A 17,717-nucleotide genomic window follows, 5' to 3' on the forward strand; every position below is an offset into this window, starting at 1 on the left:
GATCGAGATTGCTTAACACGGCGCGAACTTCAAGAAATGGCGCCTTCATTGTTTTCGGTTGTGTTGTGATATTTTTACCCATTTGTCGTCGTTTTAGTCGTTTTAAGCGATTGACAGGCATGTCTGTGAAGGTAAAAGATGTCTTGGAAGCCCTTCAACAGATGCAAAAGAGTCTTGAGTGTTCGATATGGTATGAACGCACCGTAGCTTCGCTTTGTCAAATTGAGCTTCGATAAGTTCTTATGCAACCTCAGTCTACTCCACACAATTGATTCTACATTTAGCTTATCATGTTATGGTTTTGTTTTTCGTTAGCCTTGAATTGTTGAAGGACCCTCACTCAACAAAATGTAATCACCAGTTTTGTGGGTAAGTTGTAAGGTCACATGTTAGGTTGACTGTGCTTATTAAAACTTAGGCTTGTGTGCATATTAAATTAAACTCAGAATCTCTTGAGAAAGCAATGGTTTTCAGATGTCTAACATCAGCTCTATTGGGAAACAAACTTTTAAAACAAATTTTCTTGTAATTTGTCCGTTCTTATTTCGAAAAAATGTATGCCAAGGTTTCATGATCATTCAATCAGTATGCTGTTGACATGTTATTTCAAAGGTTTAAATGAATACAGGTGTACCATTTTTTTTAATTAAGCTTGGGCTCACAATTTACAAGTAAGCTTATTTGTACCAACTTCTATTAGCTGTAGCTGCTAGATGTATTAGTAAAGCTTAGAATCACTCTAAATGAGGGGTTTCATTAAGGGCAAGGCACCAGGCAAATTGGCCAGTTAGGAGCAGAACTTTGCCCAGCTGCTTCATTGATATTTTACACACTGTTGGCTTCTCATGCTATTTTTTTGTCTAACAGTCTTCTTAAAGTTGAAAAAAAAACACAAAAAAAACACAATTTTGGTGGTTATAATATGCATTAGTTTGCTCGTATCTGTATCTTCAAATTGCACAGTGCCCATTCATTGCGAAAAAAAAAAAAAAAGAAAGAAAGAAAGAAAAAGAAAATGTTCTGCATGGAAACTTACTTTAAAGGAGCCAAAATTATGAGCAAATCCACCTATTATTATGGCTACCACAAAAAAGAACATAGCTAATAAGCAATATTTTCTGCTCCACCTGTGAAGAAAGGTCAAGAGGTTAGTAGAGTTTCATGTAAAATGAACTTTGCATGGTGCTGAATTGCCCCAGGACCCCAGAGCTCAGCAGGGGCCTTCAGGTCTTGTAGAATATCTGCCTGGATGTCATACCTTGATGCCCTCCTGTAAAATACATACCTTACTGAAACTCGCGGCCACTCTTTGTTATTTGAAAACAGTCAGTGCATCAGGCAAGTTCTTGAAAAGAGCAGCAAGAAGTCAAAGAACAAGTGGTATTGTCCACTCTGCAAGACTCCTGTGTCCAAACGGTAAGTTACCTTTACTTTTTTACTTGTTCCGGCACATGATACACAATGTGCATACTCAGCGGTTTCATTAAAGGCCTGGCACCAGGGAAATTGACCAGCTGTGAGGAAGATCTTGCCCACCTAGTTTGACCATCTAGCAGGAAGTTTTTCTCATAAAGAAGTTTTGTTCCAAACATTTTGTCCAGGGCTGTCATTAAGGGCCATAACCCATAACACGTGTTACTGCTGAGTATATTTGATGGACCCTTGATGTTACAGTTGAACTGGACAATAGTTGATACAATTCACCTACACATAGAAGGTAACAAGTTCGTTATGAGTGTGAAGATCAAGGCTGCAGTCAACTTAAAACTTAATGACAGCCCTGTTGTCCACCTGTGAAAGCCAGTTACCCTCCTGCTGAAAACTTTAATTAATGAAACCCCTGCATGCTGTGTAGCTGCAGTGTACTTCAATATATGTATACCATGGCCTTCTCTTTATCTCATGAAAGCACATCAGTTGTTTGTTGAAAAAAATAAATATTAAATAAATAAGTAATTCCAAATGGCCCTTGATTTCATTTTCCCTGTGATTATCACTTTTTTTATGAGCAACCAAAACTCCAAAAGGTTTTCACAGACGTCATTACAAGGGTCAATTTATGTGAAAAATGCTAATGTGAAAATGTGAAGTGAAATGTAAAAAAGATTATGCAAATTACAAATGGGTATTTTATTATTACAGGAGTCTGACGCCAAATCCTAAATTAAATGAAATTGTTGCTGCAGTGCGCAATTTGCAGGGAGCAGTGCAAGAAGATACTGGAATTCCAACAGGTTAGATCAGCAACGTGTAAAAGACTGATATTTAGAGAGTAATCCCAGGCTTTCCTTCTCAGTGAATTGAAATTTTCCTTTCCTAGGCAAATAACAAATTTCACATATTTTGGAAATACCAGTATATTTTTTTCTACAATTTTTCAAAATCAAGTGCATGTAACAGTCTAACACATTACGTTTTTACATGCTCCAATTATGTACAATAGAGTTTAGGGGGATAAAACCACATCACATGCTACAAACCTAAATATAATAGACCGATCTCAATGTATACAAATTCAGCCTAACACAGTAGACCTCAGCATGAGGCTCTAGGGAATAAGCCCCACAAACTCTGTAGTTATTCCCCAGAGCCTCATGCTGAGGTCTATTGCTTTAGGCTGAATTTTAATGTATCAAAATTGGTCTATTCAATGCCCCATTCAAATTCGATGTGTGATTTTTGCATCACAATCTCAATTGAGTTTTATTACAGCTGTAACTTTGCAAGTTGTGCATAATTTTTATACACATGTACATCTATATGATTAATTGCAAAGCTTGAAATTTACAGAAAAATATACATGTATGTACATACATTTTGTAATTGGAACTTTCACAGTCACCAAAGTGCATTTTAGTTAAGCTAGAGTGTAGCTTCAGGACTTCCCCTTTACTTGTAAATCCGGTACATGTTACTCCCAGTACCTCTAGGAAGTCGTGTGTTAAATAATTTAAAATAATTTGTTACATTGACTACAAAGTAGTGGATGATAAAGATCATTCTCATTTCATCTTGAATCTGCTTTACATGTAGGTTCTCCACCTTCGCAGCAATACAAATCATCTAGCACAGCAGGTACTTCAGGATGTGTTTATTCCTCTACCCACCATCCAACTCCTCAAAAATACCAAAATGATTGCAAGGGAATTAAGAGGAAAGTCACAGAGAAGAACCAGTTTAATGTATACAATGATAATGATGGTATGTGAATCCAGTAACCAGTTTGTGTTTGTAACTGCAAAGTAGAATAACAATGGTGATGTATCTAATAGCTGAGTTTGTGTACATGCACTGTAAACTGCTCTACAGTGTATGTGAAAATAATGGCAAACTACACAATATGCCCTTCACTGGTAAGAACACATTGTTTTGACAATATATGTTCTCCGCAGAAACTTGAGGCCAAATCAGAAATGGGTACAACTGCTAATACACTGTAGGTCTTCTAGGGGAGTATACTTATAGAGTGGGGAAAAAAAAGCATATGACAAAGCAAGCAGGATAAAAGTGCTTTGCTTGCCAAATTTTTTCAATGTTTGATCCATGACAACTTGACTTTCATGTGATAATCTCAGTCTTTAAGGCCTTTTGCATCCCATGGTGCGACAAGGACTGATGATGAATGACAGTCTATTCTTTGTTTATTTTTTTTTTCTTTTTAGATTTGTATATTGATTTATTCAGACATATTTCAACATATTTACAGTTGAACTCCGCTATTTCAAACCCTCAGGAGAAATGAAAAACAGTACAAAATAGCAAGAGTTTGAAATACCCAATAGTAAACAAGTGAAGGACAACACCAAGGGAAATGGTTAATTGAGTTCTAAGTGATGGAGAATTTGAAATAACCAAGTTCAAAGAGACCATAGTCATATTCTCGTTATAGGACTGGAAGTAGCTTGCTGTGGGGAATCTTTTCGAATGTGAATGACTTACTTGTAAGTTTGTTTTTAATGATATACCCCCGCATGTACCTCCACTGCACCCTGGTTCCAGTCCACTACCGAGAATATGAATACCGTAAAATCACATGTTGAAGCCCCCCCGGCATTAATACCCCCCCCCCCCAGATATAAGCCCTTCTATTTGCTAACAAAGATATTATACGCCCATCTAATGTACAAGTATGTTCCTTTTGCGTTTCTTTACAAACATCAAAATTTTTAATCAAAAGTTCTATGGTAATAGGGTAATAATAAGGTGATAATAGGGCAATAGGGTAATGGCTTTAAATGTAATGGTATGTTAGCTTTAATTCGTTTCTCAGATACGTATCTTGTCATTCCGAAACATTTTTTTTTTGATTCCGCTTTTATGCCCCCCCCCCCCCCCCCCCATTTATAAGTCCACCCAAAACCCCTTATGAAGTTATATAAGCCCAGGGCTTTAACATGGGATTTTATGATATAACCTATTAGCAGAGTCCATATGCATATGTTTTTTTTTTTTAATTTGTTTATTTGTTTATATCTACAGGTATTAATTTGATTTAAATATACATGTACATGTACATGTACATGTAATAAAGAAAATCAAATAATAGCCAGTGGGATGTTTGTGTAAATATAATTCAATCTAACCTTCAGTCTATGTTGTGTTACGTGTTGTAGAGAATTACACTCTGAAAAATGGACAGCCTCAAGTTGTGTCAAATGTCAATATAAGGTGATTCATATTTGCCTATACAGTATAAAATTATGGACAATAACATATGGATTTACCAGATGCCAGCTTAGCGTTTTGTCGCAACTGAACAATGGTACCAGTTTTCTTAATTAGCTTAATTGATGGATTTGTGATATACATGTAAACTGGTCTATGGTATTTTGACAGGGTTATCCTAAAAAATGTCCCGAGAAAACAAAACGTCATGTGAGGAAAAAACATACAACAGGCCAAAAAAGATAAAGAAAAAAAACCCTGAAGTATTAGACTAGTAGTGCTTTTGGCAGTGTATGCAGTAGATTTTGACTTCCTCGATTCCAAATCGTTTTCATGAAGATAGGCTTTTTTTTTTTCCCGGATGCCTGAACCCTTGCGTATCTACTGTTTTTCCCACTGTTAGGTCGACATTAGGACCACGACGAACGCAAACTACAGCAAACATCACAAAATCTAAGAAAGCATCCAACACAAAAACCAGAAGAAGGACAAGGAGCTCTAGAAGAATAGCTCAAAAAAGTCACCCTGAGGAAACACTAAACGGAAGGAGTGTCAGTGAAGAGCTACTTCATATGATCGACACCATGCCATTCCAGCCAGTTTCTAAAGGGGGTGAGTTCACATCAGTTAGTTACACATGTACGAGTTTTAATTTTTACATAGTTTGGGAAGGGGAAGTAAAACTGGTTTAAAAAACATTAAAACAAAAAGACACTAGATAGAATCACATCGTTTTACTTTGTGGCATTGTGTACAAGTACATGGGAGTCCGGTTTCTGTAGCACGTAGAAGTCTGTTAATACTTCCCTTGGATTCAGAACAATTCCCGGCGAGATCCCATTTTTATCGCACGAGTGGAGAAGTGCACTGTGAAGTGATGCAGCTTAGATGTATTTCAACGTAGCATTTTAAGGGAGTATTTAGCTAATGTAAGCTAATTGATTGATTGATTGATTGATTGATTTACTGATAAAAATATTTTTAAATAATTTAAAAATTTAATTATTAGTAAATGTAAAAATCTTAATAATTTGTAACATTGGTGCAGAAAAGCCCATTTTAGAGAGCAACAATAAATGTATAAATGTAAGAATTCTAGCGCTTCATCCTACGACCCAGAAAAACCGAATTTCCAGAGATACGTGTATACATGTAGTTTTCGTTTCGTATAAGTGGGAGATAGTGCTAGGACCACCAATGTACATGTAAGTACTTGCGCACGATAATAAAACAAGAAACAAAAACGAAAAAAATGGGAATGGTCAAGCTCTGGATGTGTGATCCGCCAACTACATGACCACCATAGCGACAAATTTCTTTAATGTGCGTGAATGTGATCCCGTTTCTTGCTAGACACGTCACGTTTCTCATGGGACACGTTATTTTCTCGCGAAACACGACAGTTTCCAGCTCGAAGTGCGCAACGTGGGGGAAGATGACAACTCACTTTTAAACAGTTTTATGACAATAGTACACCCACTCTATCATTTTTGTAGATCCAACATGTCCGACTCAAGGTGAGGCACAAGTTGCTGTTGATTCCCGAAGGGACCAGGGAGATGAGGTCAGCCATGATCCTTTAAAGACAACAGAAACTGTAAGCACAGTTAATGGTCGAAAGATAACAGTAGGCAGTAACGAGACGTGTCAGAGTGCCCCGTTACATCCTGAAAAAACTTCATGTTTAACAACTATCGCTGAGGCGGACTCCTCTGTCAGGGCAAACCCTTGTGACAGTGTAGCATTTTGTGGAAACGAGGATCATTCACAACCCTGTGCAGTTACAACAACACACGACAAGGAAGATGAAAGAGCGGTGTCAAGCACAAAGTTTGACTCTTGTCCTGTTAGTAGCTTGGACACCATGCAAAGTGTATCTATACTTGCTCCCCTGGATTACACTGCAGTTCCTGATGATACTCTCGAAGACCGACAGGAAGGCGCTCAAAAGGACGAAGGTGCCTCCAATAAAGACATACACGATGTGGCGACCAAGATTAGCGGTGAAGGAGAAGAGAAGGAGCCGTTTGTTGTTTGCCAAGGACAACAGACCAATGATCGTCAACAAGCGTCTCAAACTGTAAACAAGAAGTTGCCTTCTGAAATCATTGCGGGCTATGTCGAGGATCATGAAACTCAAAGCTTAGGCTTTGAAGGTTTAGTTTCCTTGTTTGATGAACGCTCTTTGAGTGAACCTGTAGAGGCATCACCAAAAGCAGTTGAAACTGCGAAAGTGCATCCAGATTTGAGTAACATCGGGCAGGAAGAAGTTTCTCCCAGAAAGAAAGGGCGTGGCCACCAGGATGCGCTTTTGCCGGAAACGGCCCAGTCTGATTTGTACGAACGTGTTAAGCAAAGGCAAAGAAGACGACCATCTGAGATGTCGCTGCAATCCAACCGACGTTCCGATTCTCCAAAGTTAAAATCTGCCCAATTGAAGGCGAAGACAAGAAAGAGATCGGCGGATGATGTGGCTGTGTCTACACGAAACGAGTCCATCCACGATGGAAATGCCAGAAAGAAGTTAAAAAAATCTCAAGGTCCTGCACTCCAGCAAGATTCTCCGCTTACGCTGAACGCAGAAAGTTCACAAGAGGAAAGTGGACTTTCTAGTAAGTGTAAAGAGGAGAGAGACGTGCATATAAATGGATCAAAAATCCCATGTGCGAAAGGTAATGATCAAGACGGTGCATTGAGCCTTGGGAGTCAATCGTGTTCAAGTGATAACACCGTGCTTTCAAATGAAATGGTCCCAGCCAGCGTCTCGTCTTCAGAGAAATCGATCCCTTCAGTGATCAATCCAATGATCGCTCATGTTGATCAGGGTTTAGATAACGCACCGAGAGGTTCTACAGAGAACACTAAAAAATGGGGTTCGGAGAAGGGAGGGGAAAGTGACCGTAGAGAAATAACTAAAAATCGTACCTTTATCGAAGACGGTTTGGAAAAGGTTGCAACAAATGAGCAAAGTCCCCAAATAAAGCCAATTCAGGTTGAACGAAAGCAGATGAAAGACGAACCTCAGGACAAGGATAAAGCTCATCAAGACGCAGAGTTCACGAACTGCGAAATTTCCAGTCCAATACAGCAACTATTTTCAACGGCTCTACAGGTGGACGGCTCCGAAGAAAATGGCCTTCCTGACGGAGACGAAGAGAAGAGATCTCATGTGGAAGATACAGAAAGAGGCAGCTCAAGTCAAGTGTCGGTGACTGGTCGCCAGGAATGCCTGGCGTTGGAACCCAGTGAGAATGCCCTGGTGACTTGTTGTGGTCTCCAAAGGTCCCCGTTGCAAGAAGATGTGGACGAACAGACAACTAATCAAAGTAGCATCAACGATATCCAAAAACTACGAAACGCCCGTAGCAGTTCAGAATCAGTTCCAAAGCAGAAGCAATTGACAAGTTCTTTCAACAGGCATTCTCAGGAGAAGATCTTGTCAGAGGTAACAGGAACAAGCGGCAGTGAAATCGAAGGCAAAAAGTCTAATATAACTGCTGAAGCTGGAGGCAAAACATCTGGGCCGTCGAGTGTGGAAGCAGACTTTTTAGACAACACCCCAACTCAAAGTTCCTTGGACGTCATGGATGCAGTGACCCCTTGTCTGTTTGAAAACGAAAGCTGGGAGACTCCAAATAGGAAAACGAGTCAAAAGAAATCTGGAAACAAAAGGGGACCTAAGATCGCGTCAGACATCAGTGGGAGCAATTCCAAAATTGCGTCCAGAGGTTCCCAAACTCTTGTTCTCAGTTGTATAACTGTAACCGAAGAGGAGAAAATTGTCGATAAAGCTGGTTTTGGAGGAATAACTTCATTGGATGGTAGCCCAGCTGTAGCCAGAAATGCTGAAAACCAACAGTTCTCTAATGTGGCTCGCTGCTCTGATGGTAGCATCAAGGAGCTGACGTCGGACACGGACGCAGAAGGCACTCAGAGCTACGGGACCAGTCAGAGTATCTCTGTTCTTCATGATTTGGAGTTTCCACTGCCAGAACGCCAAGAGGACGCGGATGCTGCTTGCAGTGAACAAAGAGACGACAGAGGGAAGTCCTCGCAGAAAGTCCACGCAGAATCAAAAGAAGATGCTCCTTGGGCAGAACCGCTTCCAAAGAAACCAAGAAGTGGCGAACCGTTCTCAACGTCACGCAGTTTAAATCCAATAAACGTCACACTTGACCAGGGGATTGGTCCCAGCATCGAGATGACCCGCGACTCAGAGTATACGGAAAGTGACGTTATACCACCTACGCCACCGGTGAAACCTGTTGCTAAACAGGTTTTCAGTTCTCGAAGTCCTACATGTATGAAGTTAACATGCCCCAAAATAAAACCACAAGGGAAAGACGAGGCAACCTGTCACTCAGAACGTGTGGTTGTAAAACAAAAGAGGCGAGTAAAGGGTACTCGTGTGTCAAACGCAGTGAAATCGCAGGATAGCGAAGGGAACAGAGCTGGAACACGATGTAATGCCACATGCAGTGAAGACAGCGTCTCATTGCTGAAAAAGCACGAAAGGACTCCAGAGGCGCCAAATGCTCATACCATAGACGCCAGTCAAACCCTAGAGCCTGAGACCAACAAACAATTACAATCTTCGCCGGGAAAAAACGGGAGCAAATTTGAAAAATATCCTTACGAATCGCCAACGGACTTGAAAAATTGCGTTCAGTCGATCAGTAAAGAGCAGAAACGAAACGGTGTTTCGTCTGAAATCACACATGATTCTGACAGTTTACACGACAAAGATGATAGTCAAGTTTCACAAAAAGAAAGCCAAAGGGTCTTTGCAAAGTTTGGAGTGAAAAAAAGCACAGACTCAGTGGATAAACCTTTGGGTGAAATACAGGAGGAAAGTGTTAATTCCTCACCTCGCAATCTTGTGAAACGAAGAGTTTATGATATTGTAGATTCGTTTGATTGGTCGAGGACTATAGACAAGGGTGAAGGCAATAGAGATTCACAAGATGGCTCTGCAATTCTCATTGTCGACGATAATAAAGACACCGAACGTGTTAAAGAAAATGAAAAGAAAGATGAAAATGAAGCTTTGGCAGATGACTTCTTCCCAGAGAAGTCCGTAGCGGGAAAATTCCAAGAAAATGATGATCATGACCGCAACCTTGTTGATGTTCAAAATGCAGATTTCCGTGATAGAGACGAGGATGGCAATTTCCCTTGCACTTACGATGGAGAGGATTCTTCGAGCGATGAAGCTTTGTTAAAACCGGTGTTCCTTCCCAAGGAATTTGAGTCAGATACCAATGCAACGACTTGCGAGGGAGGCGCCGAAAATGAAGAGGAGCAAGAGACAGCATTTTCTCAAGAGCTAATTCCCTCTGAAAACGAGGATGAAGACGATGACGATGGAATCACATGTGAGTAACAGCACGCCATTTTAATAAATTATTCAGGCCTAGTTCACACAAGCGACATAACTACATAATGACATAATTATAACGACATCGGAAGGACGTTATGTCCTTATGTTTGCAGTATGAGGATCCTGACATGATGACAAAAGAGCAACATAACAGCATGAACATAACGACATAAGAAAAAAACTGATATTTTCGTTATGTTTTCATGTCGATGTTCTCATAACCGACAAAGGCGATTATGTCGCTACTGGGAAGTAGGGCTAATACTGTAACTTCAACGATGCGTTATGAACTTTGACATTGCTTTTCAGCAATATGCTTAGTACCAGCTTTGAGAATTTGATTACGCAGCTATATGTTTCGTCTGTGAAGTTCCATAGAGAAGGTATATATTAAGCATTAATTATTTAGGACTGAAAGGTTAGGATTCAACTGGGTTCTTTTCTTCTACCTTTGTCATTCAGCGTCGTGCAAAGCACTGGACAGTACTGCTGCATCGTCTGCTACGTTTCTGTCGGAAGCTGCAGCCTCTACTCAGGTAAGAATGGTAGTAGAGTCACTATAGCTAAATTCCCCTTACTCCCTGGAATACATCTGTTATAGTACTGGGTGGAGCAATGTTTTTAAACATCAGGATAGGTTTTCTTATGTGAACACGTGAGGATTTGCCCAAGATATTGAAGAAATGTTGTGTGGGAAGATTTCTGCCCCATCTTCCATCATTAAAAATTCATTGGAAGGCCGCGCTCTACCGATTGAACTTAGTCTTAATTGAATGCATTTTTTCTCTCTGTTTTTCCGCACAGAAAATGGAAGTCCTACGCCAGGACGTGGAAGAGATTGAAAAGGAGATGGAGGAGTTGAGAGCGTATCTTGCTAAAACCGACGAGAAACGAGAGGAAGCGGAAGACACTGTTGATAACATGGATTACCAAGAGGAGGGTAAGAAGCCTTTTCTTGAAATAGAATCCAGGTGATCGTGCTTTCATCTCATAACTTTTCCGTACCTTGAATTCCCTTTGAGGCCTTTCCCCACGACCCTACAGTCATCGCAGTCTGACGATTGTAGAAGCATCGAAAAATAATTAAGTACAAGTAGTGAGAAGATCTTATAACTTCTGTTTCAATCATAACGAAACGCTTATAAGGTAATATTATCATTTCAGATTCATGTGATGACCCAGACATGTTACCTTCACTCACTCCACCCCCTCCATTAACACCCAAGAGCATCCCACCCATGCGACAACTTTCCTCCCCCCTGAAAAATGTTTCACGCTATCTAGATCAGGAGGGGCAGTCTTCAGGTGAAGACAGCGATTGTGAAGACCTGACGAGGACTAATGAAGAGGAACAGTGCGAGCTAAGGAAAAACACGAAAAACGAAGGAGTCGGGAGTGTCGGAGAGATGGAGGATGCTAACAAAACGTGTACAAGGAAACGCCCTCTTTCTCCGAGTGATGAAGATGATAGCTTAACTATAACAGCGGTGAAAAACCGACAAGCTGGAACCCCTTCTCCACCGTCCAGTTGTCGTTCAAAACAAAAATCTCAAGATGAAGACGAAAAGGAGTTGATCGTGATTGACGATCGAGACTCTGTTCACTCGAAAACTGGTTCTCTTTTGCTTGTCAAGAGGAGGAAAGTGGCAGATGAACTCGTCCCCAAGAAATCTCCGGTCGTCAGTTTGTTATTCACGAGAGCACGGAAAGAGCTCGCTAAAGCTAGCTCTGATTCCCCAAGGCCAGTCGAGCAGAATAGAGCACCGTCACCTGTTAAGAAAAAGTCGTCACCTTTCATCTATTCCCGAAAACGTGGTGCAGAGATCTCGCCGATAAAGGGGCAGGAGCCTCCGCGGGTAATGTCACGTGATAATGCGTCACATGACATAATGGCACGTGAAAGTGTGTCACGCGATGTTGCGTCACGTGATGAATGTCGTTCACCGGATCAGGAGGGTAGAAAGTTAAAGGTTGTGACGAATGCAACAACAAGCGTGGAAAAAGAGGATAAGAACTGTGGGGGAACTGGAACAAAGCATTTGTCTTTCGTGGCGACGCGTCTAAACAGGAAGCAGCTAGTAAGTAAGACTTGCTCTGGAAGTGAACTGAAACTTGATTTGTTACCTTTTGCTTTCCGACTTTGTTCATTAGAGACAGTACAAAACAGAAAACGCACTAAGGCTATTTGTAGGTCTAAGCCACAAATATAAAGTGCCTGAAATCCTCATCAATTAATCAATCAATTCTGTTTTACTGTAAGTTGTGGGAAACACTCGTAATAAATTCGTCTTAGACACTTAAGTATAGTAAGCTTAAGCTTATATCCCTCTGCATTTCACTTGTTGTTAATATTTTCACTCGCCTAACGGATTCGCACAAAACAGAAGCAAGACTGGTAAAATTATGCTGCAACACTACACTATTAAATACAAAATTTACTCTCACATACCTGCATTGCTCACCCGTAATCTAGACGAATCATTTGCATTAAGGAAATTACGCACAAATACTCAGAAAAGTTTGCATTTTGTCTCAGGCCGAAGCTCGCGCCCTTGCCGAAACGTATGGCGGAAAACTAGCCAGTGAGTTCAACAGCAAGACAAGCCACGTGATTATGGCGACAGGTTAGAGCAGGTTGTTGTTGTTGTTGCTGTTGTTTTCTCCTGTGTAAATTACGTGAAACCGTCGAAGTGGAACTAACGTCACTTACAGTGCCAATGGTTGCGTATGTGGGAGATGAAGCAAGAAGTTTTGTGACGTTGAACTGGCTCTCACTTTCTCTAATAAGATCATCGTCATTGACCTCTGCCCTTCAAAATTTTGTTTGAATTCTAGTTCAGTGAAAAATGTTGAAGTTAGCAAACAAAAGTCGCGTTGAAAAAGTATAGTGTTTACCTTTTTTTTTTTCTTTGTCTTTTCAGATGAGAACATGCAGGTGACACGTCAGAGTTATACCATGAAGTACCTATTGGGACTAGCCCTTGGGAAATGGATTGTCAGTCACCACTGTGAGTCCCAAATTTCATTTTGCCAGTAAAGTATGCTTATTCCGACCGCCAAAAAAGTTTCACCTCTACCGTATGTAGGACAATGTTTGATGGCTACTTATCAAGTGTATCTGATATTCTTAGAAGTACAGTTTCATTTGCCTGCTGCCGCAACATAAATTTCTCTATAAACGTACCACCTCTGACGATTGAAGCATTCGTTTGAGTTTTCACGTTCTGCAATTTGTCTGATAACTCATTGCGAAGTTGTATTCACACGTTGCAGTAATATAACACGCAAATTGTACACCTCGCATTGTTTGCGCTTTACTTGTCACAACTGTCATGACTACGTAACCCTTATTTTTAATAACTTTTCGCGCGTATTAAACTTTGCGATTTTCGCGGTTTACAAAAAAATCGCAAAATTTAATACCAGATCATGTAAGAAAACAATACAATTACATGGATTTAAAATATTCGCGGGCTCATTGCCGACTTGATCGTTGTCTAATTTTTACCCTTGAAAATATAGTCTTAACGGTCTTGTTTAGTTAGCACTCTTCCTCCGATTCACTGTTATCTTCAGCTTGTAAATCTGGCAAAACCTCTTTAGTACAGTCATCAAATTTTCAATTTGTAGGCTCCTTGTAGTGTCAGGGGGTTCTTGTGGGAGATTAAAGCAATGGCAAAACCGCAAAATTTACGGTTTTTTCCTTAAATCGCGAAAATATCATGAGGTACTCAAGAAATAAAGCTCCCGAATTTTGATGGAATAAGGTACGCGCAATAATTAGTAAGAGTGAGGTAGTAATAACAATAGCTAAGCTTAAATGCATGGTCATGGCAAATTTAATGATGAAGTGTTCATGATGTATTAGTCAATTTGCCCTTTTTTTGTTCCCTTCCTTTCAGGGATCGCTGCATGTATTCAAGCCAAAGCCGTTGTACCTGAGGTAATTGAATGATGAATGTTTCTCGCCTTATGGGTCCTTTCCACGGGCCTTTAACTCTTATGCTTCATGCAGTCCAATTCCTTTACTGTTTTTATCTATGGAGCGAGGAGAATCTGAAATGCTTTGTCTTGTCCATGTCTTGTGTTCACTTTTTGTTTGTTTGTTTGTTTTTTGGTTTGTCTGTTGTTTTTGTTGTAAATGTTGTTATTATTTTTTTCTTTCCTGTCGTTTTTAGTCCTCGTTAGTCTTTATCTGTTTGTTTGTTTGTCTGTTTGTTTGGTTTGTTGGTTGGTTGGTTGGTTGGTTGGTTGTTGAATTCGGCTGGTTATGTAAAGTTCGACATCGGTGCAAGACCTTTGCCCTATTCCAGATTGCTGCTTTTACCTTATTGGTTCACCTTTGGAGAATCTTTGGGAGAACGAGCTTAAACCGAGGGGACAAAACTTTCTTTCAGGTGGAATATGAAGTGAAAGGCGATCCAGGTCTCGGACAAGCCTCCATCCCTCGCTTGGCAAGAACATCCAGAAGTAACAAGGTAAAAGTTATAACGTTCAACAAACAACTCATCACCCCTTGAGCTTTTACATAGTCTCTTCGTTGCCTTTGTCTCGATCTTCACGAAGTTAACGGTTGTGAAAGAGATTTTCTTATAGCCAAGCAGATTACGACCCCTCGTTTTGTCGGCCAACATTGTTAATCAGTTTGAACATAATGACATGTTCAGTTGATGTACACGTAACGTTCCAAAAATGTCATTTTCATTCAAAGAGTTTATCATCTTTTTGGAAATCCTACAATTTTCGTTGGCTAGAAAAGTCACGACCTGTTTCTGTACACTAGTTTTTCATTTCCCTGTTCGAACTGACTAGTACATATAGTTCAGTTTGCTTCCTAATAAATATTATCTTCTTCTTTAATGTAGGAGGAGGCACTTTTATTCGAAGACGTTGATGTTGTCTGTTTTGGCGAATTCAGCGCCGCGGTCACTAAAGGTAATTTCATCAAACTGCTTTGGCCATTCCTGTTCAAGTTTTTCGTTTCGTTGTCTTCTGTTAGAGGGAACGGAAAACTCTGAGAAGAGATGTTCACATCTTGGACAGAATTTTGTCTTTTAACCCTGTTTGCTTTAACAGAGTGAAAAGCCTCTTAAGACCAACTGTCTCACATCTGTCGGAGCTTAACTCCCGTCCCCACATTATGTTAGCATCATGTCAAGTTGTCCCAGCAATCCGCCGGTACCCATTATGTCCCAACTTGGAGAGAAGCACTGTGAGAATAGCGTGTCTTGCCCAAGAACACACCGCCATGTCCCCAGCGACGGCTTGAACCCGAGGCGCTCGATCCGGAGTTGAGAGATCATAAGCCAAGGGGGGTCACGTCGCCACACCACTATACGTATAAATAATTCATATCTCTTATTGCAGAACAACTTACCCAGTTGTTAAGGTTTTGTGGCGCCCGTGTCTATGTCGATGCTGAAAGTTTAAAAAGAATGGATAAGGTCTGTTATCATATCTTATTGTTTTCTGCCATTTGTGGTTTTCGTTATAATTATATAATCCAAAACTTCAGAACTCATTTCCCATTATTGTCTTTCCAGAATCGTCGAAAGGTTGTCGTCATCGATAAAGAAACTCGAAACAGCGTCGACGATGTGAAGGGTATTGAACTTCTTTCTCTCGTATTGCTTGTTCGGAAACTTACTTTATCCAGCCAATCTAGGGTTGAACAGAATTAGCGACAACTCAACAGACTAGACATTTAGTTATCGACAACTATTTGTTAGCGAAGGTACACACAACTTAAGCAGTTGTGAAATTAAAGCCTGAAAAAATTCAGACCTGAACGGAATTCGAACCCATGACCTCTGCGTTACCGGTGCAGTGCTCTACCAACTGAGCTATCAAGCCAACTGGGAACTGGTCATATTGTGAGTTCGTAATATACCCGTAGATGGTGAAGAATACAAGTGAATGTATAAACGATCATATATTTGAACTGCGGAGAAAGATATGACGATATGATTGAAATGTTATCGACAACTGCCCATATTGTGTCCGATGCGAGCATTCCACACATTGGAGTGTTAGTTGCCGATGCTAGCGAGGCCTTGGGAGCTAACGTTCACTACGCATGCCCAAAACACAATACGCATGCTCAAATCACTCTCCACTGACACTTGCAACTAAACAATGATTGAGTGATTCCAACATACGGGAAGAACTGTCAAAAACGTGGTCAAAACTTTAACGTTTAGTAGTCTAGAAACCCGGTCTAGAACTCATCTCACTCTCTCTCTATTTTTTTTTTCTGTTGTCATAACAAATAGTTGTGGAAAACTAAATGTCTGTAGAGGTCCTAATATTTTGTCTACCCTATACATTTTTTTCTTGAACCTTAACAGATTAACGTTGATCGCATAAAATTTCAATCTGCAAACATTGCATTTGCAATACCGCTATTTTCCTCCCTTATTAAGTAATATTTTTGGCCCTTGTAGCAGATATATATATGAAATTTTAAAAATAATGTAAAGTATGTTTATTAAAAAAATATTTAAGTAATAAGTAAAACTTAAAAAAAAGTGTTTCCACTCTCAGTTTTTGTTATTCCCTTTTAGATACCTTTTGAAAGTCTGTCAGTTCGCTCTCTAAACATTTCTGTATCGTTTCCATTTTTGTAGCTATTTCCCGCCAGTTGAACACAATGCCTGTGTCTTTAGAGTGGGTCACGGATAGCATTGCAAATTACAAGTAAGTGCGAACAAGGCAACCTACGTTCCTGCCTGCCTCCCAGTCTGTCTGCTTTTTCTGTCTGTCTGCTTTGATTGTCTATTTTTCTGTTTGTCTCTTTTGTCTGTCTTTCTGTCTGTCCGACTGTTGGACTAGACTGTGTTTTATTTATTGTTCATACATATTACTATTACCTCTCGGAGTGACTTACTGCAATACGAGCTTAGTTTCACAATTGTTAAAAGAACGTTATAAAATCCGTTAAGCTTTGGGCCGGAAAAATTAATGAATTCCCCTAGGATTGGATGTAAGCCCATTGTTGGTTATCTTGACATCCTCTCTGATTGCATTTGTTTTTATTTGTCCACAGGGTTCAAGATTTAAGAGATTATGTCATGGAATTCTACTAACGAGACAAAAATGAAGCTTCACAAGAAGACTACGATGCAAATTTAAAAAACAAAAAACAAACAATAGTTGAGCAATATGTATTCAATCCAATCAGAAGACAAAAAAAACCGCTTTAAAATCGTAGGGAAATTCTCAACCTTGGTAGACATCAATAAATAATTTTTAAGAAGGAAAAAAAGGAAACATGTCCGTTTTCTCTTTGTCTTGTACATATAAAGGTATTTTTTTTGGTAAGAGTGTGAAATGACATCGTACACTGTATAGCTAGAACCGTGTGGTCTTCTTTCAAGAGGTGCAAATTTAAAATTGTAATTACAAAGCACTTGAGTTAGATATTTGAATTGTCAATTTTAGAGCAAATGGCTATTTGTGATTGTTATTATTCCTTTTAATCTAAATTGTAAATATACGCACACTGTATGCCGCGGATAATACCATTTGCTATAACAAAGAAATTGTCGCTCTTCTTAACCATCGCCATCTTTTTAACGAAGTTACAACTAAACGTATTTGACGGAAGTCGATGATATCATGCGCCACAAAGTAACAGAAAATTCTACCTCCGGTTGCGCTCTGTACTCAAAAC

At 39.9% G+C, this 17,717-nt stretch overlaps 1 protein-coding gene across 1 annotated transcript; it reads left to right on the forward strand.

Moving 5' to 3' along the window:
- The first annotated feature begins 16 nt into the window (after nt 1-16).
- Nucleotides 17-17,314, forward strand: LOC110058655 (uncharacterized). Its single transcript, XM_020765310.2, has 20 exons — nt 17-190; nt 316-369; nt 1,327-1,416; nt 2,143-2,234; nt 3,034-3,201; nt 4,614-4,668; nt 5,069-5,277; nt 6,162-10,040; nt 10,508-10,581; nt 10,850-10,985; nt 11,210-12,123; nt 12,582-12,669; nt 12,967-13,053; nt 13,948-13,988; nt 14,443-14,523; nt 14,911-14,980; nt 15,413-15,489; nt 15,589-15,649; nt 16,672-16,741; nt 17,091-17,314. The coding sequence occupies exons 1-20, from the start codon at nt 120-122 to the stop codon at nt 17,128-17,130; spliced, it is 6,357 nt and encodes a 2,118-aa protein (XP_020620969.2). The 5' UTR covers nt 17-119; the 3' UTR covers nt 17,131-17,314.
- The last annotated feature ends 403 nt before the right edge of the window (nt 17,315-17,717 follow it).

This window comes from Orbicella faveolata, unplaced genomic scaffold (assembly GCF_042242905.1).
Source record: "Orbicella faveolata isolate gen_17 unplaced genomic scaffold, um_ofav_v1 contig_13, whole genome shotgun sequence".
Classification (NCBI taxonomy): Eukaryota; Metazoa; Cnidaria; class Anthozoa; order Scleractinia; family Merulinidae; genus Orbicella; species Orbicella faveolata.